Raw genomic sequence first — 27,819 nt, forward strand, 5'->3', positions numbered from 1 at the left:
GAGATGGTTGGATGGCATCACTGACTCGATGGACATGAGTTTGAGTAAACTCTGGGAGTTGGTGATGGACAGGGAGGCCTGGCGTGCTGCAGTCCATGGGATTGCAAACAATTGGACAGGACTCAGCAACTGAACTGAAGTCCCTAAATCTCCTTCCCTAATCCATGCCCTGAAATGCCACTTATTCATTCTGGCAGATACCTGGGTGTTTATTCTCTGTAGAGGCTACTCTGACCTAGAGTATGAGTTAGATGGCAGGCACAGTTGATAGTTTGGTACCATTCCAAAAACAAGGAGACTAGTGATAAATATCAATTAAAGGGAGTCTCCCAAACTCTCTTCCATGACTAGATTCGCAAAGTGTTGTAAACCACAGCTTTATTCTCTGAAGGATTTTTCCTCCTGAGAAATCTGATCAGTCCAAGAGGAAAGACCCAAATATAACAATTCCAGTATCAGGGGTCCCCTAACAAATTGTCTAGCCAGTCTGTCTACTGTGTACATGCCTCACCTACATGCTGAGAGCTTCCACTCTTAATTATGAAAAGACAGCCAAGGATAACTGGATAACTCAAAAGTTTTCAATGAAAGATGGAGATCCCAACAAACTAATAGAAAAAGAAAAGTACAAACAAAAAACTAAACAGCCCATCATTAGTAGACTTGGAGAGATAAGAAAATCTACTGCACTCAAGAAACAAAAACAAGATGCTATTAATAAAAAAATTCAGAGAACAAAAAAGAGCTCTTAGAAATTAAACAAGCTAATAAAAACGAAAATGTAAAGAGAGGGGCTAGAAGTTGGAGAAATCTTCCCCAAAAAACCTAGAGAATAAAGACATAATGAAAAATAGAGAAGAGGTAAGAAAAAGATCTGTCTTGGAAGTCCAACATCCAAATGTTAGGGGTTCCAGAAAGAGAGAACAGAAACAAAGGAGTGGAGAAAAATCAATGAAAAATTGAAGAATGTTTCTCCAAACCAAAGCATACATATGGCTAAACTGAAAGGGATGTTCAGTGCCCAGCAAAATGTATAGAAAACACGAAGACAGATCATTTTGGAACTCTAGGATCAAAGAAAAATCTAATAGGTTTCAAGAAAATAAAAACAATTCACATGGAAAGGATCAAGAAACAGAATGGCTTTCAAGCTTCAATCACAACATTCAAAGTGGAGCAACACCTTAAAAATCTTTAGGGAAAATTATCTCCAACTTAGAATTCTATAACTGCTTAAACTATCAATAAAATATAACAGTAGAACAAAAATATTTGACATGAAAAGCCCCCCCAAAATTGCTTATCAAGCATACTTTCTCAAGAAGGTTCTAGAGAATTACTTCACTGAAAGGTATGCAATAAGGGATTAACTCAGCAGGCCTGAGTTGTATAAACTCTGCACATTCCACAGAAAGATCTGGTTCTTGCCTAGCACTTGGGAGGTATTTCTGAATCCTTGGAGTATCCTGCCTGATAAGAATACCTCTGTTTACCTGGGGACTTGGGCCATACCAAATAATTTATGCTAACAATGTGATTTATGGTGGCCATGTGACCACCGTAATAATTTATGCTAATATATGATTTATATGACCTAAACCATTTAATATGAGTTTGACCTTTGAAGAGGTGGGAGACTGAGTAATTAAAATCCGCCAGGGAGACCGTGCCTATTTGACTGATTCCCAATAAAAAAAACCCTGGACACCATGTCTTAGGTGAGTTCTCCTGGCTGGAAATACTTTATAGGTGTTGTCACATGTTGTTGCTAAGAGAATAAGCACTGTCTATAAGAATACTGGGAAAGGACAACTGGAAATGTATCCTGGTTTCTCCTGGACAAAAAGAAACCTTAGAGATTTAATTCAATAACTTAATTTTATAAATAAAGCTATGCTTTAGAGATGAAGTGGACTGTCTAAGAACACATGAGAAATTAAAAGGATTAAAACCTAGGTGTCCTGACTTCTATAATTCAAGGCTCACAGGGATCCTGGTTTTCTCTGATACATATATACATTTAGATCTTTGATGGTAGAGTTCAATTCCTTAATTTCCAAGGAGACAAATACTGCTTTATTAATAATAGTGTCATACATATGTCACTGCAACTACTTGTTCATTGTTCAAGATCTGCAGAATTAACATGCCCAAGAAAAATATACTCAGAAACCAAATAATCTGTTTAGTAAAACATAATGCCTAGAAGCAGTTTAACATCTTTATTTTGTGCTCTTTTTCAGACTATAAAGTACCTTTACTATATCCTTTACTTAACTAGATCTTTTAAAAAGCATAAATAACTATTTCAGGAATGAAGTATTAATTTTTTGAGGAAAATTTGTAAGCTGTCATTATTGAAAATCATCCCCAAATATAACAGGTTACTATGGGTTACTCATTAGTTTACCATGCATAGCTCTCTTATTGAAAATTTAATATACCTTATATTAAGGAATAAACATAATTTATTTCTGAACTAAGAATTTCATACATTATAAACTTCTTTGGAATCTAAACTGAATTTGTGATGAAACTGTGGTACCCTTTAAAAAGTTTTTCCATATAAAATTCTTCATTATATATTACTGATTTTTCATAAAACCTCTCGTGCTTTTCAAACTAGGAAGATAGCAGAATTGCTTTTTCTAAAGAAAGAGACAGAGAGCCAAATTCATTGGACAATATCGTTCTAACTGATAATGGTGGTCATAAAAAGAGGCAGAATGTATCAGAAGTAATAGAATATCTCAGGGGAGAAAGAAGCAGAAAAAACACTGATTATTTTCTTTCCATTTAGATATCTTAAGGACAGTAACAGTTTGACCGTCATCAGTGATGGTGATAATTCACATTAGCTTAAAACCTGCTAACTCCATGGTATGACAGAAAAGTTCTAGAGTAGACAGTATCACCTCCAACCAGCCCAGGTGGCTTGATAAGCAACTGGGCAAAGTTCTAAACAATAGCTGTGGAAAGAACACAAAAGTTTAAGAAAATACTACTTACGTATTTTTATGTGTGTGTGTGTGTGTGTGCTCAACTGTGTTCGACTATTTGTGACCCCATGAACTGTGGGGCTTTATTGACTATGCCAAAGCCTTTGACTGTATGGATCACAATAAACTGTGGAAAATTCTTCAAGAGATGGGAATACCAGACCACCTGATCTGCCTCTTGAGAAATTGGTATGCAGGTCAGGAAGCAACAGTTAGAACGGGACATGGAACAACAGACTGGTTCCAAATAGGAAAAGGAGTTCGTCAAGGCTGTATATTGTCACCCTGTTTATTTAACTTATATGCAGAGTACATCATGAGAAACGCTGGGCTGGAAGAAACACAAGCTGGAATCAAGATTGCTGGGAGAAATATCAATAACCTCAGATATGCAGATGACACCACCCTTATGGCAGAAAGTGAAGAGGAACAAAAAAGCCTCTCGATGAAAGTGAAAGTGGAGAGTGAAAAAGTTGGCTTAAAGCTCAACATTCAGAAAACGAAGATCATGGCATCTGGTCCCATCACTTCATGGGAAATAGATGGGGAAACAGTGGAAACAGTGTCAGACTTTATTTTTCTGGGCTCCAAAATCACTACAGATGGTGACTGCAGCCATGAAATTAAAAGACGCTTACTCCTTGGAAGGAAAGTTATGACCAACCTTAGATAGCATATTCAAAAGCAGAGACATTACTTTGCCAACAAAGTTTCGTCTAGTCAAGGCTATGGTTTTTCCAGTGGTCATGTATGGATGTGAGAGTTGGACTGTGAAGAAGGCTGAGAACCAAAGAATTGATGCTTTTGAACTGTGGTGTTGGAGAAGACTCTTGAGAGTCCCTTGGACTGCAAAGAGATCCAACCAGTCCATTCTGAAGGAGATCAGCCCTGGGATTTCTTTGGAAGGCATGATGCTGAAGCTGAAACTCCAGTACTTTGGCCACCTCATGTGAAGAGTTGACTCATTGGAAAAGACTCTGATGCTGGGAGGGACTGGGGGCAGGAGAAGGGGACGACAGAGGATGGGATGGCTGGATGGCATCACTGACTCGATGGACGTGAGTCTGAGTGAACTCCGGGAGTTGGTGATGGACAGGGAGGCCTGGCGTGCTGCGATTCACGGGGTCGCAAAGAGTCGGACACGACTGAGCGACTGATCTGATCTGATCTGATCTGAACTGTGGCCCACCAAGCTCCTCTGTCCATTTCCCGTCAAGAATACTGGAGTGGGTTGCCATTTCCCATTTCAGGGGATCTTCTCTACCCAGGACTTGAATCTGCACCCCTGCGTCTCTTGAGTTGGCAGGTGGATTCTTTACCACTGTGCCCCTTGGGAAGCCCTAAGCATTTTTTTGAAAAATTCATTTTTAATTGGAGGATAATTGCTTTACAATATTGTGTTGGCTTCTGCCATACATCAATATGAATCAGCCATAGGTATAATGTCCCCTCCCTCTTGAACCTGCCTCCCAATTTCTAGCCCTCTAGGTTGTCTCAAAGCACCAGATTTAAGCTCACTGCATCATATAGCAAATTTCCACTGGCTATCTAAGTTGACATATGGTAATGTATATGTTTTAATGCTACTCTCTCAATTTGTCCCCCCACAATCATTTTTCTACTGAGAAACTAAAGCTGAAAAAAATTGTAGCACGTGATCAATATGCTAATGGAAAATGGCAGCTGTAATTGAATTTTTGTTAAAAGTTAGAATATACATATTCAAAATACAGTTATATCTTATCATATAAAGCAGATGATTCCAAATATTTAAATATTTACGTCCTAAACAAACTAAACTTTGATTGATTTTAACATGATATGTGTAACTTAAAATTCACAGACACTGTGAATTTTAAGTTAAATCTAATCTAATACAGACACTGTATTTTAATCTAATACAGACACTGTATTTTAATCTAATACAGAGACTGTATTAGATTTCAGAACTAGGTCACACAGTAAGAAGAGATTATTTTTTAAGAAACCCTCAAATTCTAGATGCTTTATCACTGTCAGATAATGACTACACGTCTTAGATATCAGTGAGACTAACCACTTTACAAATTAAACAACTGGCTCAGAAAACTAGTGATTTGGAAAATATCAATTAGCCAAGTAAAACAGAATTTGGAGTAGAACTCAGACTTTCAGAATTGATGAAATTATACTACTTTAAACAGATCCCTTAAAGTTATAACAAAAAGATAACAAGGATACTTAATTCATAAAAGTTTGTCTTTATTTAAAACAAATTAGATGCAAAGTTCAACTTGCTAAAGCTAGAGATTCTGATTGTATCTGTGCAGATGAAAAGAATTTCTTTTAAATTCCTTTACCTTACCATGAATTTGCTCTACCATCCAAATCATTAAGCACTGATCTACATATGTAACAGTGCTAGGTGCTGAAGAGCATGCAAAACTTCTTCAAAACCAATATACAATAGTGACTAACCTAAAGCAATGGACAGTATAGTAGGGCAAGGCAGACATTGATGGTGTATCATGGGATGTATGGTACTTTCTTTATACTTGTTCAGACTTAGAACAAAATCAACTTCCCATAAGTTAAGGTGTAAATTATTCAGAGTTCATTTTAACTAATGTTGTTGTTCAGTCGCTAAGTCATGTCTGACTCTTTGCTACCCAAGGATTGCATTTCAGGCTTCCCTGTACTTCACTATCTCCTGGAGTTTGCTCACATTCATGTACATTGGGTCGGTGATGCTATCTAACCATCTCATTCTCTGCCATCCCCTTCTCCTCCTGCCCTCAACCTTTCCCAGCATCAAGGTCTTTCCCAATTAGTCAGCTCTTCACATCAGGTGGACAAAGTATTGGAGCTTCAGCTTCAGCATCAGTCCTTCCAACGAATACTCAGGATTTGATTTCCTTTAGGATTGACTGGTTTGATGTCCTTGATGTCCAAGGGACTCTCAAGAGTCTTCTCCAGCACTTTAATTCAAAATCATCAATTCTTCGGCACTCAGCCTTTCTTATGGTCCAACTCTCACCTCCATATATGACTACTGGAAAAACCATAGCTTTGACAATAAGGACCTTTGTTGGACACTTTAGGTCTTACTCTCATTAAATTTCAAACAAAACTTTGCACCTTTTTCAGGAAGGATCCATTTCATTGAGGTATAATATATGTATGCAGCTGTACAATTTGATGAATTTTGTCATACTTTAACAACCTAAGAAACCACTATTTCTGTCAAAAACAGAGTATTTCCACACCCTCTAAATTTCATCCTGCTTCTTTGTTGTATATCCTTCTCTTCTGGCTCAGGTCCTAAGCAATTGGTGATCTACTTTTTGTGTCTGGGTTTTCTAAAATTTAAAATAAATGTAGTGATATAGTATGAGCTGAGCTTATTTTTTTCATCTGACCTACTTAATTTTAGATTCATCCTTGTTGTGCTTATCACTAGCATGTTCCTATCTTACTGCCAAGTATATGCCTTTGTATACTTTATATCATTTTTTTTTATCCCTTTGCATTTTATGGCTGTATGGGTCAATTTCAGTTTTGGCCATTGTGAGTAAATCTACTTCAAACATTCACACTCAAGTTTTTGCAGAGACATATGCTTTCCTTGTTTTATGATGTGTTTCACTTTTTAAAAACTGTCCAACTGTTTTTCAAAGTGGTTATAAAATTTTACATTCCTAACATCAGGGTATACTTTCTTATTAATCCACATCTTTGCCAATACTTGGTATAATCTTTTAAATTTGCCTTTCCAGTCAATATTTAATGGTATCTCATTGTTGAAATTTTCATTTTCCTGATGAGTAATCTTGAGCGTCTTTTCATGTGTTATTTTGGCCATGCATATGTATTCTTTTATCAAGTGTCTTTCAAAATATTTTGCCCATATACTTTGGATTTTCTTATTGTTAAGGAAAATTAGAAAGAAAGAGAGAAATTAGAAAATATCTCAAGACATAAAATGATGTAGCTTTGTTACACTGAAGTAATTTTTTTTCTATTCTTAGTTTGTTGATCTTTTACCATAAAATGGTGTTCAGTTCATTTCAGTTGCTCAGTCATGTCCGACCCTTTGCAACCACATGGACTGCAGTAATGCAGGCTTCCCTGCCCATCACCAACTCCCCAGGCTTGCTCAAACTCATGTCCATCAAGTTGGTGATGCCATCCAACCATCTCATCCTCTGTCGTCCCCGTCTTCTCCCACCTTCAATCTTTCCCAGCATCAGGGTCTTTTCCAGTGAGTCAGTTCTTCACAACAGGTGGCCAGAGTATAGGAGTTTCAGCTTCAGCCTCAGTCCTTCCAATGAATATTCAGGACCAATTTCCTTTAGGATGGACTAGTTTGATCTCCTTGAAGTCCGAGGGATTCTCAAGAGTTTTCTCCAACACTCCAGTTCGAAAGCATCAATTCTTCAACACTCAGCTTTCTTTATAGTCCAGCTCTCACATCCACACATGACTATTGGAAAAACCATAGCTTTGACTGGATGGACCTTTGTTGGCAAAGTAATGTCTCTGCTTTTTAATATGCTATCTAGGTTGGTCATAGCTTTTCTTCCAGGGAGCAAGCATCTTTTAATTTCATGACTGCAGTCACCATCTGCAGTGATTTTGGAGCTCCCCAAAATAAAGTCTCTCATGGTTTCGTTTCCTCATCTATTTGCCATGAAGTGATGGGACCGGATGCCATGATCTTAGTTTTCTGAATGTTGAGTTTTAAGCCCACTTTTTCACTCTCCTCTCTCACTTTCATCAAGAGGCTCTTTAGTTCCTCTTTGCTTTCTGCCATAAGGGTGGTGTCATCTGCGTACCTGAGGTTAAATTTTGTCAAATACCTTTTCTGCGATCTATTGAAAACATGTGCAATCTTTTATTCTGTTAATATGGTGTATCACATTGGTTGATTTTCCTATATTGAACCATCCTTACATCTCAGGGGTCATTCCCACTTGGTCATGGTGTGCTGTTGGATATTTTTAATGTGCTGCTGGATTCAGTTTGCTAATATTCTGTTGAGGACTTTTGAATCTATGTTCATTAGGAATACTGACCTGTAGTTTTCTTTTCAGGTGGTATCTTTGACTTTAGTACCAAGGTGATGACTGTCTCACTGAACTTGTTAGGAAGTATTCTCTCCTCTTCAATTTTTTGGAAATATTTGAGAACTGACATTAATTCTTTAAATATTTGGTTGAATGGTCCAATGAAGCCACATGTCTGGAGTTTTCTTTATTGGGAAGTTTTTGATTATTGATTCACTCTCCATGTTAGTTATAGGTCTGTTCATACTTTCTTCATGATTCAGTCTTGGTGTGTCTCTGGGAGTTTATCCATTTATTCTGGGTTACTCAAGTTTTGGTACATAAATGATTGTAGTAGTCTCTTATGATCCTGTTTATTTCTGTGGCATCAGTTGTAATGTCTCATCTTTCATTCTACTTTTACTTGTTTTCCTTATTATTTGTCTAGCTAAGAATCTGTCAATTGTTTAGCTTTTCAAAAAACTTAGTTTCATCAATTTTTCTATTATTTTTATATTCTATTTTATTTCTGCTCTAGCCTTTCTTATCTCCTTCCATCTGCTAATTTTGGGCTAGTTGGTTCTTTTTTTCCCCAGCTCTTAGATATATGAAGTTAGGCTGTTCATCTGAGATTTTTCTTCTTTTTAAATACAGACGCTTATTGGTTTAGAAATCTCTCTTAATACTGCTTTTTTGCTGTGTTTTCTTTTGTCATAAAATTTTCTAATTTCCTTTTTGATTTCTTCTCTGACCCAGTGGTTGTTCAAGAGTATATGAATTTCCAAATAGTTGTAAATTTTCTAGTTTTACTTCTGCTACTGAGTTCTAGTTTCATTCCAGTGTGGTCAGAAAAGATACTATGCATGATTTTAATCTTCTTAAATATGCTAAGACTTGAGAATAATATATTTTGTTGCTGTTGTGCAAAATGTTCTATATATGTCTGTTAGTGCCATTTGGTCCATAGTATATTAAGGACCTAACAGAAGCCGAAGATATTAAGAAGTGGCGGCAGGAATACCCAGAACAACTGTACAAAAAAGATCTTCATGACCCAAATGATCACGATGGTGTGATCACTGACCTAGAGCCAGACATCCTGGAATGTGAAGTCAAGTGGGCCTTAGAAAGCATCACTACGAACAAAGCTAGTGGAGGTGATGGAATTCCAGTGGAGCTATTTCAAATCCTGAAAGATAATGCTGTGAAAGTGCTGCACTCAATATGTGAGCAATTTGGAAAACTCAGCAGTGGCCACAGGACTGGAAAAGGTCAGTTTTCATTCCAATCCCAAAGAAAGGCAATGCCAAAGAATGCTCAAACTACCGCAAAATTGCCCTCATCTCACACGCTAGTAAAGTCATGCTCAAAATTCTCCAAGCCAGGCTTCAGCAATACGTGAACCGTGAACTTTCAGATGTTCAAGCTGGCTTTAGAAAAGGCAGAGGAACCAGAGACCAAATTGCCAACATCCGCTGGATCATCGAAAAAGCAAGAGTTCCAGAAAAACATCTACTTCTGCTTTATTGACTATGCCAAAGCCTTTGACTGTGTGGATCACAAGAAACTGTGGAAAATTTTGAAAGAGATGGGAATACCAGACCACCTGACCTGTCTCTTGAGAAATTTGTATGCAGGTCAGGAAGCAACAGTTAGAACTGGACATGGAACAACAGACTGGTTCCAAATAGGAAAAGGAGTATGTCAAGGCTGTATATTGTCACCCTGCTTATTTAACTTATATGCAGAGTACATCATGAGAAATGCTGGGCTGGAAGAAGCACAAGCTGGAATCAAGACTGCTGGGAGAAATACCAATAACCTCAGATATGCAGATGACACCACCCTTATGGCAGAAAGTGAAGAGGAACTAAAAAGCCTCTTGATGAAGGTGAAAGAGGAGAGTGAAAAAGTTGGCTTAAAACCAGAAAATGAAGATCATGGCATCTGGTCCCATCACTTCATGGGAAATAGATGAGGAAACAGTGGAAACAGTGTCAGACTTTATTTTTTGGGGCTCCAAAACTACTGCAGATGGTGACTGCAGCCATGAAATTAAAAGACGCTTACTCCTTGGAAGGAAAGTTATGACCAACCTAGATAGCATATTCAAAAGCAGAGACATTACTTTGCCAACAAAGGTCCGTCTAGTCAAGGCTATGGTTTTTCCAGTGGTCATGTGTGGATGTGAGAGTTGGACTGTGAAGAAAACTGAGCACCAAAGAATTGATGCTTTTGAACTATGGTGTTGGAGAAGACTCTTGAGAGTCCCTTCGGACTGCAAGGAGATCCAACCAGTCCATTCTGAAGGAGATCAGCCCTGGGATTTCTTTGGAGGGAATGATGCTGAAGCTGAAACTCCAGTACTTGGGCCACCTCATGCGAAGAGTTGACTCATTGGAAAAGACTCTGATGCTGGGAGGGATTGGGGGCAGGAGGAGAAGGGGACGACAGAGAATGAGATGGCTGGATGGCATCACTGACTCGATGGATGTGAGTCTGAGTGAACTCCGGGAGTTGGTGATGGACAGGGAGGCCTGGCGTGCTGCAATTCATGGGGTCACAAAGAGTCGGACACAACTGAGCGACTGAACTGAACTGAACTGATGGTTCAAATGCTTGCTTGCTTTATTGATTTTCTGTCTGGATGCTTTATCCATTATAGAATGTAGAGCATTGAAGTTTCTTACAGTTATGATATTAGTGTCTTATTTCTCCTTTCACTTTTATCAATATTTGTTTTATATGTTTAGGTTCTCTGGTGTTGGATGCATACTCATTCATAATTGTTACATGTTCCTGGTGGATTCACCCTTTTAGCATAATATAATGTCCTTCTTCAGTTTTTGACTTGAAGCCTATTTTGTCTAACTAAAGTAACACCTACATTCTTTGGTTATTATTTTTATAGTTTCTTTTTCCATCCTTTCATTTTCACTCTGTGTGTGTCCTTAAGTTGAAAGTGAATTTCTTACATATAGCATATTGTTGGGTCTTTCATTTTCTTAGTTCATTCAGCAACTCATATGTCCTTTGACTTCAGAGTTTAATCAATTTACGTTTAAAGTACTATTAAAAAGAAATTATTTATATTGCCATTTTGTTGATGTTTTCCTATTAGCCTTATACCTCTTTGGTCTGTTATTTCTCCCTTGCTATCTTCCTGTTTTGTTCATTTTTGGTATTAATACATGTTGTTTTCTTTTCGCTTTTAATTTTGTGTAACTTCTATAGCATATGTGTGAGTGTTTACCTTAAGGCTTACAAAAATATCCTACATATCAGTCATTTTAAAGCTGATAACTTAAATTCAATTGCATACAAACTCTATACTTAAACTTCTGCCCATACTCCAACCTTTTAGTGTCATCATTTATATCTGTTTATCTTGTGTATCTTTTAATATCTTTAATAGTCTTTATTTTTATATTTTTCTTACCTTTTATACCAGAATTAAATTATTTACCCACCACCATTATAGTAATACAATTTCTGTACCTGTCTGTATATTTGTCTTTATCAATGAGTTTCATACTTATGCTATTGTGTTACTTTTTAGCATCATTTTCAACCTGAAGAGTTTGCTTTAGCATTTCCTATAAGACAAGTCTAGTAGTGAACTCTTCTAGCTTTTGCTTATCTGGGAAAATTATTCTCCATTTTTTTGAAGGATAATTTTGCCGAGTATGTTATTCTTGCTTGGCAGTCCCCTGCCCGCCACCCCCCTTTATCCCTTTAATTAGATTATCCTGCTCGTTTTCTGACCTGTGAAATTTCTGCTGAAAAATCTCTCATAGCCTTATAGGGGTTCCCTTGTATGTGACAAGTTTTTTCCTTCTCTGCTTTCAAAATTCAAAGGTCTTTGACTTCTGATAATTTGATTATAACATGTCTTGGAGTGTGTGCATTTCTTTATATTCTGTTGACTTCTTGAATCTGGATGTCTATTTTCTCCTCCACTTTTGGGAAGTTTTCAGTCATCATTACTACTGAATAACCTTTCTAGTATTTTCTTTTCTGTCTGGGATTCAATGTGTATATTGGTTTAATGCTGTACCAGTAAGTCCCTTTAGCTTTGTTTATTCCTTTTTCTTTTTCTGACTGAATTATTTCCAATGATTTGTCTTCAGATTCATTGATCCTTTCTCTTGTTTTATTATCCAGTCTGTTGACGAACCACTGAATTTTTCACTTTAGTTTTCATGTTCTTCAGCTCCATGATTTATATTTTGTACTTTTTAATATATACATATATATACATTTTTGTTCACACTGCGTGGATTGTGGAATTATAGTTCCCTGACCAGTGACTGAACTTGTGCCCCTTGCAGTGGAAGTGTGAAGTCCTATAACTGGATGATCAGAAATTGCCTTAATATTTTCTATCTCTTTTGAAATTCTGCTTTGTGGAGATTGTTCATGCTTTGGTCTGTTGCCTGTGGTTAGCATCTTTATGACAGTCATTTTGAATTTTCTGTCAGGCAAATTATATAGCTCTGTTTCATTGGGGTTTCTGGATATTTATTTTGTTTGAAACATCTTTGATTCATTTTCCTCAGCCTCAACTCTCTACATTAGTGTCTGTGCATTTTACAAAATAGGTGTCTCCCCCAATCTTCACGGACTGGCCATGAACAGCAGAATACTGTCATCAACCAACTTTTTCAGAGACTCTGGGGGCCTCGACCAACTCTTTCCCTCCTCAGGGAGTAGCAGGAAGTTGTAGCCCAGGTTTCTTCACTCTCTGCTGAGAAGTAGGGGAGCTACGCTGTTTGCCAGCTGAAGGTGCTGTCCCCATTCTCCTCCAGGCAGTTAAACTGTATTGGACACCTCAGACTTCCAAGACTGGTAAGTTAGAAGGTCTCATCTCTGGAGAGCACCCTACAAAACACTGGGGTGCTGGACACATGAACTAACTCCTTCCTTTGGGAGAAGCTCAGAGCTAGGAGGTCTCATCCCAATTGTATGGCACTGTGCTGGGGTCAGGGACTCTAATGTGAGTCTGTCCCAAACCTCCTTACTGGTTTTGATGATTTTTATTTTGTGTTCACCTGCTACACAGGAGACTTTCGATTAGTTTCTGGATTTCTCACACAGGGAATTTGTGAATTGTTGCTGAATTGGTATGTTTGTAGGGAGCTGGAGGGTCCATCACTATCTTGCTGATGTCACCCCAACATGGCTTCTATTTTTTCCTGTTGTTGACAGTGTTACTGTGAGCAGAATTTTAGGTTGCCGGTTATTTTCTCTCAGCAATTTTAAGATGTTTCACCATCTTCTGGATTCCTTAGTTGTTAATGAAACACCAAAATAAACTAATTTTCATTCCTTTTTTTGTAATATCTGTACCGAGCTGTCTTAAACACAGTTTGTCTTTGGTATTTTGAGATATTACTCTTTGTTCATTTTCCTTTAATCTGTCTTAGGATTTTTTTGGCTCTCTGAATTTAAAATTTAGCATCTTTCATAAATTTGGGCAAATTTTAAGTCATTATTTTTTAAAGTAATTTCTCTAAAATTCCAATACATTGTACCTGTTCATTATATATTAATTCTTTAATCTCTGTTCTTATTTTCCATCTTTCACTTCTCTGAGATATATTTTGGGTGATTTCTTCCTCATATCTTTCAGTTTAATGATTTCTTTTTAGCTCATTTGTTCAGTTCATTTCAGTTTGTAATTTTAAATTGTTTTTTCATTAAAAAATGATTTCCCAAATGTGCCTAGTTAATTTACATTATTTATCATGTATCAATAGTGTTACTTTATTAAATCAAATAAATAGACATTTTATACTATCTGTTTGATAATTCTGACATCTTCAATCTTTGAAAGGAAGAGTCCTCAGAGTGATTTTTCATTTTGAGCTCATGTTCCTTTGAATTTTGTCAGAATTCTGGGTTTATAGTATACTTCTCAACAGATTATTTGGATTTGCTCTCTCCAGGTGCTTGAGGTTATCACCAAGTCACGGTAACATTAAACTACATTTTTCCAGTTGAGCTTTTTCCTCCTCTAAAATCAAAGAAGTGTGATTTTAGGCTTCAAACCTGTGTGAGAATAAGCTTGCTATGCATTTTCAGGGAAGACATTTTTCCTCAATTTGTATCTCCTTCACCCAGAGCCATGGCAGAGACAAGCACAAATTCCACCACCAACCTCTGAGAACCTTTCTTTCTCCCTAATTCATTTACTTAAGATGTGTATTTCAAGAATTCTGGCATTAAACTGGAGGAGATGAGTGCTCTGATTAGACCTCACCACAAGGTATTGCCTCCAATGTCACCTCTTCATACCAATGTGTTGTCACCCCAAGACATTGAAATTCAGGATTTAGGTTAGCAGGAAGCAGCAAGCAACCACCCCCAAAACCCAAGACAAACATCTGTGTGGTACTTTACAATTTCATATTCACTTCTTTCTTTGTGGCTTCTTGTCTCTGAAGAACTTCCTCACTTGCAAACAAAATCATTCACTGAAAGGGATTAAATGCTCTCTGCAGCATTTTAAGACATTTCTCTGAGTCTTTGTTCAGCCAGATGGGCCTGGTTTCTATTTCTATAAACTAGGAGGTGAGGGTCATAAGCTGAGTAAGAAGGAGGAAAAAAGTTTGCTGAAGAGTGGAAAAGGTTTGAAATGGTGGGAAATGGGAAAACAAGATAAACAGTGAACACTAAATAATAAGCAGTACAAATGGTATTCAGAAAAGTTCATAGGCAGGAGACCACTTGACAAGACTTTATAGATTGTGGGCTATACAGTAGCCTCATTTCTGATACATATTAGACATAAAACCTTGGACAAATCACACTGTTTATACCTACCTATTTCATAGGGATTGTGAAGATGTGAATTGCTTTGAAAATACTAAATCACATAGAATGTAAGACATTGTAATCATGTTTTTGCCATAGAAATGTATCTCAAACTCTTGCTTTACAGATGATCTCAAGAAGGATAGAATCAAGTTAATGGATAGAACAGTTTAGTAGATTTGGATAAAAACAGTTTATAATCACAGTCATGGATAAAAATCTAACACTGAGAAAAGTATAGTTTCCAGTAGATAGTAACTGACTCATGAGGTGAGACTTCATTTGTTTTGCAGGCTTTTCTGTTTAATAGAATTTGTTGAAACCAAATTAGCAAAGCCCTAATTATTATGGGCCATTTGCCATGCTATAAAAATAGTTTTGCTAAGTAAAATTCTAATATATTAAAGCAACTTCATCAGTAAGATTTTACCTGTAGTAATCAAAAGTAACTAATTGAACCAAGAAAATCTAAGAGAATCTTAGCATTCATATCATAGGCAATGTTTTAGGCACAAAAAGATCTCAGAAAGTACACAAATAATTTACCTCATATATTCATCAAAATTAACTCTCAAATTTTAGATGGTTAAATATTTTCAAGATTTTGGTCTTTTCAAGATTGTCATCCAAAAATATATTCACTATTGTTCTATGAGTTTAAAATATGATAAAGTAACTTCTAATCCTTAGGGAGTTTCTATTTTAGGTGATAAAAGTACTTTCGTGAGAAATCATAGACCATTATAACAAAATGAAAGTACCTGTTAAGTTGAACTCCATCATGTTCTCTGACATTCCATCAATATTTGGAAGAATATATCGAATGTCAGGGACAATGACAGCAGCCATGTATGTAAGAGTTAAGATTCTGAATTTAATTTTCCTAACTGTACTGGCATTGTGATTTAGTAACTGCATTTTATTGTGATTAAGCAACTGGCACTCATGTTACAAAACTGCAAGAAAAAATGTCAATATGGGTCATGGAGGTGAACTCATTGATTCTGGCATGCATCAACAACACTGCAAAGATACTATCAACTCTCATTTTAAGTCCTTTTACTTGTTCCAATGGTAGGTAGCATGTTTAATAGAATAATTTGTTTTAAAGACTGAACCCTTCTCTGGTAAAAGCACAGGAGTGTGAACTTTTCTTTGGTAAAGTACATATTCTATTAATCATGCTGGAAAAAGTTCAATAGGTGCTTTAAACTTAGTGCATAGGTTTATTATTTTTTTCCAACTATTTGTTCCAGGAGGTAAGTATGTAAATCTAATTATTTCAGAAAGGGCTACCTCCCCCTACCTGAATTCCATTCAAGTATGGTAAAGAAAAGAAAGAGTGGTTTAGGCAGTCTTAACTTTTTGAAAACTTATTTTTAGAATAATTACCACAATGTATTCGAAGTAGTAATGGTTGTTTTACAAACCTTATTTTTATACTGCTCTATGGTTCTTTGTAACTAAGTCTTTAAGTTAGAATTTAATTTTAAACTACTACTATATGTTTTTAATTAGTGAGAAGTGGATACAACAAATACTTAACAGAAGTCAAAAGTAAAATGAAACTGGCATCTAATAGACAGCCTGGGTAATCAAGAAGCACAACTATTTAAAACAGATATAAAAAAGATATAAGGGTCTTTTGGTTAAAAAAAAAAGTCAAATGTTAAGTTTTATATTTGTCACCATGTAGATTTTCCCTACCACTCTGCTGTAATACAAAGAACTCATTGGGAAAGCCTTATTCGTTCAGAGTGATCAATAGTTCTTCCAATTACTTGGAATTGATATAAAAATTTGAATTCAAAAACTGGACATGTAAATTGCTTGTATGTAAAAAAAAAAAAAAAAAAACTGGACATGGAACAACGGACTGATTCCAAATTGGGAAAGGAATACTCCAGTGTGGTATACTGTCACCTTGCTTATTGAACTTATATGTAGAGTACATTATGCGAAATGCTGGGCTGGAGAAGCACAAGCTGGAATCCAGATTGCAGGGAGAAATATCAATAACCTCAGATATGCAGATGACACCACCCTTATGGCAGAAAGCAAAGAAGAACTAAAGAGCCTCTTGATGAAAGTGAAAGAGGAGAGTGAAAAAGTGGGCTTAAAACTCAACATTCAAAAAACGAAGATCATGGCATCTGGTCCCATCACTTCATGACAAATAGATGGGGAAACAATGGAAACAGTGAGAGATTTTATTTTGGGGAGCTCCAAAATCACTGCAGATGGTGACTGCAGCCATGAAATTCAAAGACACTTGCTCCTTGGAAGAAAAGCTATGACAAACCTAGACAGCATATTAAAAAGCAGAGACATTACTTTACCGACAAACGTTGTCTAGTCAAAGCTATGGTTTTTCCAGTAGTCATGTATGGATGTGAGAGCTATACTATAAAGAAAGCTGAGTGCCAAAGAATTGATGCTTTTGAACTGTGGTGTTGGAGAAGACTCTTGAGAGTCCCTTGGACTGCAAGGAGATCAAACCAGTCAATCCTAAAGGAAGGCAGTCCTGAATATTCACTGGAAGGACTCAAGCTGAAGTTCCAATACTTTGGCCACCTGATGTGAAGAGCTGACACAGTGGAAAAGACCCTGATGCTGGGAAAGATTGGAGAAGAGGAGAAGGGGATGACAGAGGATGAAATGGTTGGATGGCATCACTGACTCGATGGACATGAGTTTGAGCAAGCTCTGGGAGTTGGTGATGGACAGGGAAGCCTGGTGTGCTGCAGTCCATGGGGTCTCAAAGAGTCAGACACAACTGAGTGACTGAACTGAACTGTTTTAAACACAGATTCCTTTGTATTTTTTCTATTGAATATAGAAATGATTTCTGGTTAAAAACGTCTCTTTTTAAACAGGTAAAAAGATGTTCTTTTAAATATAGTTATGTGTCTTAAAATCGTTCGTTTTATAAAAAGACTAGGATAGACAAATAATTTACACTCTTTCTAGGAGACACTCCAAAAGGAAAAAAAATCTTTAGCCCAGCTTCTTTCCAAATTATGTTTTCTAGGATAATAGAACCTTACTGTGTTTTAAAAAGTACATGACACAAACAAGATATCCATTTAATAGGAAGACTTTAAGACATTTAAATATCTTCCTCACTAGCTTGGAATAACAGCAATCAAAAGTCTGAAAATCCAGTCTGGATATTGTGTAGTTTACACTGTAGAAGTATACTTTCAGAATTTCAAGCTTAAATATAGATGCTTTTTCCCTATAGTGATAATGTTTAGTCAATTTGTGTTTACCTTAGGGTGAGAGGTATGACTGGGAAAAGGCACAAGGGGACCTCCAGGGGACTGAAAATGATGCATATCTTATTCTGGGTGGTGGTAACATTGAGTGTGTGCATATGTAAAATTTCACGTACCTGTGTACGTAAGCTTTATGTACTTTATGATATATGTTATACTTCAAGAAAAAGTAAAAAAGGTGTTTAGCTACTTATGAAATGCCCAACTGTTTTACAATGCCTCATTAATATGACTTTGTTGGTCAAAATGGTATCAGATCAGATCAGTCGCTCAGTCGTGTCTGACTCTTTGCGACCCCATGAATCGCAGTACGCCAGGCCTCCCTGTCCATCACCAACTCCCGGAGTTCACTGAGACTCATGTCCATCAAGTCAGTGATGCCATCCAGCCATCTCATCCTCAGTGGTATAAGGAAAAAACAAATTATCTGATATGCATGGCTTAAGGACTGCTAATCATGCTTAGGCAAACTATATCTGAAGCTAGAGCAAAGTTTTAGTGATGAGATGTGCTGGTAGTGTATCAGAAATTGCCAGGAAGAATACAGTGTATCAGCTTAACTATAAAGGACTGAAGTACTGTAACAGTTTAAGCAACAACCAGAAGATCAGAACATCTGCAAATAAATGATGTGACTATGGCATGTTTATTTGATTTATAAACCCATACTTTTTATTTCTGCTTACTGTTTGGGTTTTTGTCACTGTATTGTTTGGACTTCCAAATGATTGGGAATTCTGTTACATATTCTTAACTGTTGTTTTTAGTGTGGCAAAAAGCTGAATTTATGATTGTGCTTTTAAAATTATGCATTCAACTTCATAGCTATTACTGGAGAAGAGTTGGTTTATGCAGGAAATACAAACACACAATCTGCCTCAAATGATTTTTACTTTTGCTCAGAACCATGTTAATTCTCATCACCTCCAAAAGCCTTTGAGAGGATTAGCTGCATAGACCAATATTGTTCTATATTAGTCAGTATTAAGCATATGATGTCACCTTGTTTCCTCCCCTCCTTAAGCTTTTTTTTTTTTTTGCGGGGGGGGGGAGGGGAGTGGGGGTTTTTGTGTGTGTGTGTGTGGTAATTTTCAAAATTCCGTGGCTTAAATACCACTAGCTGGCACACATGATTGATAAACTTACACTCTCAAACCTGTTTGAAATGGGTCAAATACCTAAGCGCTGCAGAACAATACAAACCAACCAGCAATTCCTCATAAAAGAGAAAGGGGGTGTGATTAGGTGCCAGCTATTAAGCAAGTTATTGCAAAAACAGTTTGGTGGTTTGTTTCTGCAATAGGCGCAGGTTAAACTAGTATTTTCTCTTAATTAGCTGGAAAAAATAAAAAAGACTAGGCTTTAGGAGGTAGAATAAATAGTCGAGGCATGAAGCCACTGGGGCAAACACACTCGGGGCTTTACGGAGGTCTTTATACTGACCCTCGGGATTGGTTACTGATTATTAACCCCGCCGGGGAACTATCGAACGGAATCTGTGTGAGGCTTATCGAGCGCCGGGTAAGGAGATGCAGGAGGGAATATAAGCTTCTAATAAAAGAAACGCAGTAACAATAGCAGAGGAACAGCTCTGCCTGGTGACGTAATGGCTGGCAGCAGTCCAGCTTCAGCAGAGCTGCTGCTACCTCAGCATCCAACCTCTCTCAACAGAGTCCAGCTTCGGCAGAGCTACCCCGGCTGCTACTTCTTGCGATGCCACTTTGTCGGTGCCACCGACACCTTCGCGTACAAGGGCCAGGACGCCAAACAAAGGCTGGTCCTGCTGTTTCAAGTTGTCTGAACACACACGTTCACTCACCACCCGCCCTCCCCTCGCCGACTCCTCAAGCCCCTCAGTAGTCGAGTCAATCGGCTGCTTAAGTTTAGGGCCAGAAACCTGGCGCACACTCCAGGCGTGCCTCAGTTTCCCCGGGCTGCTCTCGGATCCGCTTCTCCCGGTCCGCACCCCACCCCCCCAACCCGCCACCGATCCTCAGCCCGAGTGAAACGCGGCGGCCCCACTCTCCCGCCCGGCCCCGCGTGCCGGTCCTCCCGCCTTACCTCCGCCAGGTAGAGGTTGAGGAGACAGAGCGTGGAGAACTGGAGACAGGAGGGGAAGCAGTAGAGCAGCCAGTGGGGGAAGAAGTGCAGGTGAGCGGGCGGCCGGAGCAGGGGCAAGGAGCCGCTGAGCGAGAAGGCGGCTGAGAAGAGGGTGGTCCTGAGCGCTGCCCACAGGAGACAGAGGAAGAGACAGAGGCTCTGGTAACTCAGCCGCCGCTCGCGGTACAGGAGCAGCCGCCACAGCTGCAGGTAGGCAAAGGCGAAGAGCGCGGCGTAGAGCAGGGCGTGCAGGATGCTCAGCGCCAACTGCACCGAGCCAGGCACCGCGGCGCCTGAGGCGGCAGCGACGGCGTCTCCGCCGCCCCCGCCGGGCGTCGAGGGCTCGCGGCCGGCCGCGGGACCCGGCACGGACACCCTCATGAGGGGGCTGGGGGGCGGGCGAAAGAGCGCGGGAAGGAAGGGGCCGGACTCGGAGCCGCCGTCGAGGGGGAGAAGGATGTCCCTCTGACCCCCCACCCACCCCAACCTCCAACCCCAGGAAGCGCCGTGACAGGACCCAGAGCCCCGCGGAGAGCAGCCGCTGCTCCTTGGACCCCGCCTCCTCTCCCCGGCCCCCCACCCCCGGGGGTCTCGGCTCCTCCTGCTCCGGCTCGCCTCGGTAGATGCAAAAAACAACTCTCGGCTGGAGACAATCAGCTGAGAAACCCGAGCATTTGAGGCGCTCGCTCCGCACCTTGGGCTCCAGCCGATTGGCCCAGGAGGGCACGCCCCCTGGGCGCCGCGCTCGGAAGACCACAGGCCACAGGACCCGTCGCTCAGAGACCCCACGATCTCATTGGCCGCTCGCTTTCCCCGCCTGCTCCCTCCCGTTCATTCCCTAACCACGCTGCCGATTGGCCCAACTACTGTACGGCCTACTCGCGCTGGCGGGCGGACTAGACGTCGCCTGTCACCGGGGTGGCTCTTGCCCGCCCCCTGCGCTTCGCATTGGCTGGAGAGGCCGCACGTAGGGCCCACGAGGACAGGGAGGAGCCTCGTGGGTTGTTTTTTGCCCAGCCGTCCGACTCAGATGAGCGGTGCAGGCTGCTGCTGCGGAGGCGGGAGGAGAGTGAGCTCGCAGGTAGGGGGAGCGGTTCGCGGTTACTGGGCAGGCAAAGCACGGCCCCGCCTTCTGGGTCTCATCCTTCACGTTGAGGGAACTGTCGGTCCGCAGTCCAGATCCCAGCCGGCAAGTCTTGTCCTCAGGTCTCGGGTACGTAGGTGGCAGCGCGGGTCCTGGAGACCAGGGCTATGGTATCTGCAAGCAGGGATGCTTGCCGGCATTCGGACCTGGTGGGTCTACCGCAGCAACGACCGCACCACCCGGCTGTGGAGTTTGGCTTAAATAGGGTCTCACCTGGATGCTTCTGTTTTGTTTTCTTCTTTTTCCCTAGCGTGAGCGCCTATAAAAAGTGAGCCTTTTGTGGGGAGGAATGAGGCGAAGGCTGAACGGAAGGTCTAAGTAAGAGACCTTTCCCTCCCTCAGGACATGTTCCAGAAGAGAGTGGAATGGGATATGGAAAGAGAGTGGAAAGAGAATGGGATGGGTATGGAAGCCGTCTCTGAGTAAGGAGAAAGTGGGCATTTAAAACTTAGAATTTGGAAAGATGCTGTGAGCGTTAGGCAAAACGAGAGAATCAGAATTTTAAGTATTTGATGGATGTCTGGAGAGGAAAAGGGGAATAGTCTGTGCTTTTTAAATTCCAGATGTATTCCTTCAAAGACCGGACCTGTGTGTGGGTGGATAGTTGCGCTGTATCTAGGGCTCAGACATAAGGAAACAAATGCTATATTATGTTACTTAATGCTGTAAATAAATGAGAAGTAAATAGATCTTCCCACATACAGTGGACTGACATATTTGTTGACTTGTGGGGAGGGGAGTTTGGTAACAAAATGAGCAAAGTAGTGCAAAATGATGAGAGAATCATTTGTGTTCCCCTTAGGATGGGTGGCGCATTGTTCTTTAAGTATCCCTGTGAAAGACACTGCTACATTTATTTGTGTAGCTAAGACTCGGCCTTTCCTAACTCACCATCCTAAGGAGCGTGTTGCTGCCTTCTTTCCTAGCTAAGAGATTCACAGAGAAGGTACAAGTCTCCAGATTGTGGGACAGTAGTTCAACCAGGCACCACATGTTGGTGTGTTCTGGGTTCTGTATAGGGTGTGCCGACAAACTGATGGATGTTGAGGTCTGGTACTGTTCTGTGAAGATCCCTCAGATGAAACACTCAGCTGAGCAGGTTGTGCCGTGCAGCCAGCCTACAGTAGGGCAAACTTGGAGCGAGAACTTCATCAGTGCTCTACAGAAGGATCTTGGTTTCTTTGTTTGTTTGCAGCTTAAGGCATTTGCCTCATGTATTCATAAAGAATGTGGTTAGGCCAGTACACTGATTTGAAAGGGTTCAGAGAGTTCCTCGCCCCAGTGAACTAACTGATTGCAGTTATGTGCTTCAGTTCAGTTCAGTTGCTCAGTCGTGTCCGACTCTTTGCGACCCCATGAATTGCAGCACGCCAGGCCTCCCTGTCCATCACCAACTCCTGGAGTTCACTCAAACTCACGTCCATCGAGTCGGTGATGCCATCCAGCCATCTCATCCTCTGTCGTCCCCTTTTCCTCCTGCCCCCAATCCCTCCCAGCATCAGAGTCTTTTCCAATGAGTCAACTCTTCGCATGAGGTGGCCCAAGTACTGGAGTTTCAGCTTTAGCATCAGTCCTTCCAAAGAAATCCCAGGGCTGATCTCCTTTAGAATGGACTGGTTGGATCTCCTTGCAGTCCAAGGGACTCTCAGGAGTCTTCTCCAACAGCACAGTTCAAAAGCATCAATTCTTTGGCACTCAGCTTTCTTCACAGTCCAACTCTCACATCCATACATGACCACTGGAAAAACCATAGCCCTGACTAGACGGACCTTTGTTGGCAAAGTAATGTCTCTGCTTTTGAATATGCTGTCTAGATTGGTCATAACTTTCCTTCCAAGGAGTAAGCGTCTTTTAATTTCATGGCTGCAGTCACCATCTGCAGTGCTTTTGGAGCCCCAAAAAATAAAGTCTGATACTGTTTCCACTGTTTCCCCATCTATTTCCCATGAAGTGATGGGACCGGATGCCATGATCTTCGTTTTCTGAATGTTGAGCTTTAAGCCAACTTCTTCACTCTCCTCTTTCACTTTCATCAAGAGGCTTTTTAGTTCCTCTTCACTTTCTGCCATAAGGGTGGTGTCATCTGCATATCTGAGGTTATTGATATTTCTCCCGGCAATCTTGATTCCAGCTTGTGTTTCTTCCAGCCCAGCGTTTCTCATGATGTACTCTGCATATAAGTTAAATAAGCAGGGTGACAATATTGACGTACTCCTTTTCCTATTTGGAACCAGTCTGTTGCACATCAATTAAGCATGGATTCAGAGTTATGTGCTTTTAGGCACTTGCCAAAATCAGGAAACCCACTTATTTTCTGGCATGTTTTATTTTTGTATGTTTTATAATCAATGAATCAGGTCATGAATAGATTTTCTCCATGAAGGGGTTTTTCTCTTTTCCCCAAATTCTCTACTCAAAGTGAGAGTAAACCACACATGGGCTTCCCAGGGGGCTCAGTGGTAGAGAGTCCACCTGCCAGTGCTATAGAAACAGGAGACACACGTTTGACCACTGAGTCAGGAAGATCCCCGGGAGAAGGGAATGGCAACCCACTCCAGTATTCTTGTCTGGAAAATTCCTTGGATAGAGAAGCCTGGCAGGCTACAGTCCATGGGGTTTCAAAGAGTTGGACACAACTGAGCACACACACACACATATGTGTTTCACATCTTTGCTTGTGAGGTTTTTTTTTTATTTCAGAGTCATAGGAAATCGGGATAGTTACCTTTTTCTCCTTCCTTTTTGGGGCCATGTATATGGGGAGGTGTAGATAGAAGATTTGCCTCACTCCCTCAGGGAAACTCTGTAAGTGGAGATGTGTTGACTCCTTTTATTGCCTCCTTTGGGTCATAAATGATAAACTGTGAGATTCATCATTTATGAGATCTAATCAGCATTTTATTGGAGGCTGGTTCAGTGAACAGGTTCTGTTCTCCAATAGCAGTGTTAAACTGTAAGTAAGCTAATTTTTGACAGGATGTTCTTACAGGAACTTTGCAAGTATTATTATATGCCCCATTTGTTGCAGAATATGAAGTGTGGCTTTTCCCAGAGAATGATGCCTGCAGATCTTTGTTTAATGTTTAGAGTTGCTGATTTCCTCTTTCTCAAAAGGGGAAACCGTTAGTTTTATGTTTAATGATAAGGGAAATTTAGGCCTTTACAGAAGAAACTAACCAAGGGTCTTCTAGAAAAGCTTGTGCCTGGAAAACCTAAAATTTGAAATGTGTCCCTGATGCACAATGGTTGAATATTGTTGTTTTGGGAGAGGAGATTAGCACAGTGGTCTTTGAAAGCAAAAGAACTGTTTGCCAAGTGTTATATATAGGACCCAGTTCCCCAATGAGATTGCTCCAACTGAAAAGGGCCATCAGCTGCTCCATCTGCACAGAAGGGCAAATCCTTGTCTACACCTCTCACTAACAGGAGGATCAGTGTTTTTCTCCTGAGGTACTTCCTCCTCCTTTCTCAGAATTCTGGTGCTGAGCAAAACAAACTTTTGTTGCCATTAACATTTTATTTACAAGCTTTAGCCCTTTTTGTACTAAACCTTCATGCATCCTTTCTTACAGTGTTTGTCAGCCTCTTGTATTTGTCCTTGGTTAAATGTCACATACTTTTTCCCAACTTTTAAATGACCTGTGCATGCATACTTGTTTAGAGTTTAGGGATGAGGCAGAAGTTACATCTTACATACTAACTCTGATTATTCATCCAGGAGCATCGTATTGAACTGAGGGCTCTTTCCAGATCCAAAGGCTAAGAGTCTGCACTTAGTGGGGAGGTGTCTGTGTGTAGTATTGGCAAATATTTGCACATGAGTTCATTTTCTTTTCATATTGGCACTGGTTGTGGTAACAGTAAGTTGCATTTTAGAGTCATCTTCCCTTTTAAAATCTTCCTAACTTGAAATTGGGTCAACTTCTTGTGAATTCTTTGAAATATATTCCTTTAAGATCTAGGATATGTTTTTAATGTTCAAGTCACTCTCTTCTTAGCTGTCACTAAAACAAATAGGGCTAGGTTGGGTTATAGTGTAATAACAACCCTAAATCTTTAGAAGTTTAAAGCAAGATGTTTATTTTATGTTAACACTAGTAGGCGGGGAGCCTTGTCCCATGTTGCCCTCTTCCTGAGACTTGGTTTAACAGTTTGTTTTCAATCATCGTGGCAGAGATAAAGTGTATCATGACACATACACATTGACTTTTAAAAGCTTTTGGAAGTTACATATGATACTTTGCACATTTCATTGGCCAAATCAAGTCATGGCCATATGTAACTCAAGGAAGTGGGGAAGTGGAATTTTAACACGTGTAGAGACCTAGAAACATTTGGACACTCTACCATTTTTGTGAGTAGATATTGTCCTTCCTATATGTACTTGAAAGAATCCGCCTACCAATGCAGGAGACGTGGGTTCAATCCCTGGGTCAGGAAGATTCCCTGGAGAAGGAAGTGGCAACCTACTCCAGTCTTCTTTCCTAGGAAGTCCCATGGATAGAGGAGCCTGGCAGGCTACAGTCTATGGGGTCCCAAAGAGTCAAGCACGACTTAGTGACTAAACCACAACTATGTTCTTCTTCCTATATGTACTTCATCCTTGGCTCTTCCCTGTGGAGATAACCCCTAACTCCCGTTCAGTCACTATGTCATGCTCAAAGTCTGGGATTTCTGAGTAATAACTTAGTAGCCATGATCTCTGGACTTCATAAGTTATCCGTTTCCCTTACACTGTTGAATTCATAGAGTAGTTGTAAGGACATATAACTACAATACGTGTTCTTACTAATAATATTTGAAGAGGATAAGAATGGAAGACATAAACCAGACACTGAAATGTAGTGGTTTTGGAACCTTGCTGGACAGATGTTGCTAGGGCTCAAAGTATGACAAAAATGAAATAAAAAAGCATATGAAATGACTAGTTAACATTTGATTAGCCCACAGATTTACTTTGTGAAATTGCTATAAAAGCTGCTAAACATTTATAGTCAGTTTTCTCATCATTGTAGACCAGTGCTGCTGCTGCCGCCGCTAAGTTGCTTCAGTCGTGTCCGACTCTGTGCAACCCCATAGGCAGCCCACCAGGCTTCACCATCCCTGGGATTCTCCAGGCAAGAACACTGGAGTGGGTTGCCATTTCCTTCTCCAATGCATGAAAGTGAAAAGTGAAAGTGAAGTCGCTCAGTCGTGTCTGACTCTTCGCAACCCCATGGACTGCAGCCTATCAAGGCTCCTCTGTCCATGGGATTTTCCAGGCAAGAGTACTGGAGTGGGTTGCCATTTCCTTCTCCTGTAGACCAGTGACAAACAGTTAATATTCTAGCACATGCCCTGGAGCATAGTTCTTTATGGTCCTTGGCTTTGGCTTGCAAGAGATCCTTCGATTTTTATTATCTTTGGCCACATCTGAAGTTGGACTTTGGAGAATATGGCTTTTTTTCTGCGGCTGAGCAGTTTTGTTAGTGTGTTTCCTGACCCTGCAAAGGTGGGGACTTAGGAATTGTTTTCAGTTTTGAACAGCTAGACTTTTAGATGGTGGTGCTTCGTTGAGTACCTTTCTTTTATTTCCTTGTTAAACGTAATCAACAGCAACTATCACATGCTACTCATCTTCTGTCTTGCAGCCATAAATAAGTTCTTTAGCCACATGAACCTAACTACATGCTCATAAATTCGTTAGGTACTTCTCATTTCCAAATTATTGTAGTGACAGTTATATCAAATGTTTTGTTATTCCTTAACACAAATCATTTGTTGAGGTCCTGTCTCTGTGTTTCCTCGAAGAGAAAGAGTTTCCATGAGTAGTCTCAGAACAGTTTCCTGCTGCTTGGCCCCTGAGCCTATGTGTGGGGTTCTTGTTAAGGCAGCACCTCACTTGTGATTTATATACTGGTGAAGATAAACTAGATTATGCTGCAGTAATCCACCCCCTGCCACACCAGTCTCAGTGGTTTAAGACAACAAACCTATGTTTTTTCTTCCTATGTCATATATTCATTGCATACCACCTGGGGGTTCTCTGGGCTGCACCCCATCTGGGACCTATGCTGACAAACAGCTACCATCTGAGTGTTTTCAGTGACTGTGACGGAAGAAAAGAAAGCCAGGCATGTTGCACAGTAGCTGTTAAACTGTTGTGTGAGACAACCTTATGTGCTTATAGTATTGAAAAAGCAAGGTATATGGGGTTTCAGTTTATCAGCTCTATTGTAAATTGAGAACTAAATTGTTTCTCATTATCCCTGAAATGTTAAATTGAAGAGTAAAATGGTCTTCCTGACCACTGAAATGATAAATGTCTAATTTAGTATGATTTTTTTTCCCTAAATTTTTCATTCTTTAATCTCTTCATTCTTTACTGAAGAGTTCCACTCCTATCCTTATGAGTAATTCTTGCTACTTTTTTTTTCCTGTCTCCTGTTTTGACATAGTGATCTTTTGCTTAAAAGATA

At 40.0% G+C, this 27,819-nt stretch overlaps 2 protein-coding genes across 7 annotated transcripts in view; one reads left to right on the forward strand and one right to left on the reverse strand.

Annotated features, from left to right (window-relative positions):
- Window positions 1–20,598, reverse strand: part of GPR137C (G protein-coupled receptor 137C) — a 60,982-nt gene extending 40,384 nt beyond the window's left edge. The window contains exon 1 of the mRNA XM_055536705.1: window positions 20,179–20,598. Coding sequence (XP_055392680.1) covers window positions 20,179–20,598 — 420 coding nt within the window. The remainder of the gene's footprint in view (window positions 1–20,178) is intronic.
- Window positions 20,599–21,247: 649 nt separating this feature from the next.
- TXNDC16 (thioredoxin domain containing 16) overlaps window positions 21,248–27,819 on the forward strand; it is a 96,421-nt gene continuing 89,849 nt past the window's right edge. For 4 of the 6 annotated variants that reach the window (XM_055536696.1, XM_055536700.1, XM_055536698.1 and 1 more), the window contains exon 1: window positions 21,254–21,430. The gene's annotated coding sequence lies outside the window, so the exon portion shown is untranslated. Of the gene's footprint in view, window positions 21,431–27,819 lie in introns of all 6 variants that reach the window. The other 2 variants (XM_055536697.1, XM_055536699.1) reach the window with 2 other exon arrangements.

Source organism: Bubalus kerabau, chromosome 10 (assembly GCF_029407905.1).
Source record: "Bubalus kerabau isolate K-KA32 ecotype Philippines breed swamp buffalo chromosome 10, PCC_UOA_SB_1v2, whole genome shotgun sequence".
Lineage (NCBI taxonomy): Eukaryota > Metazoa > Chordata > Mammalia > Artiodactyla > Bovidae > Bubalus > Bubalus kerabau.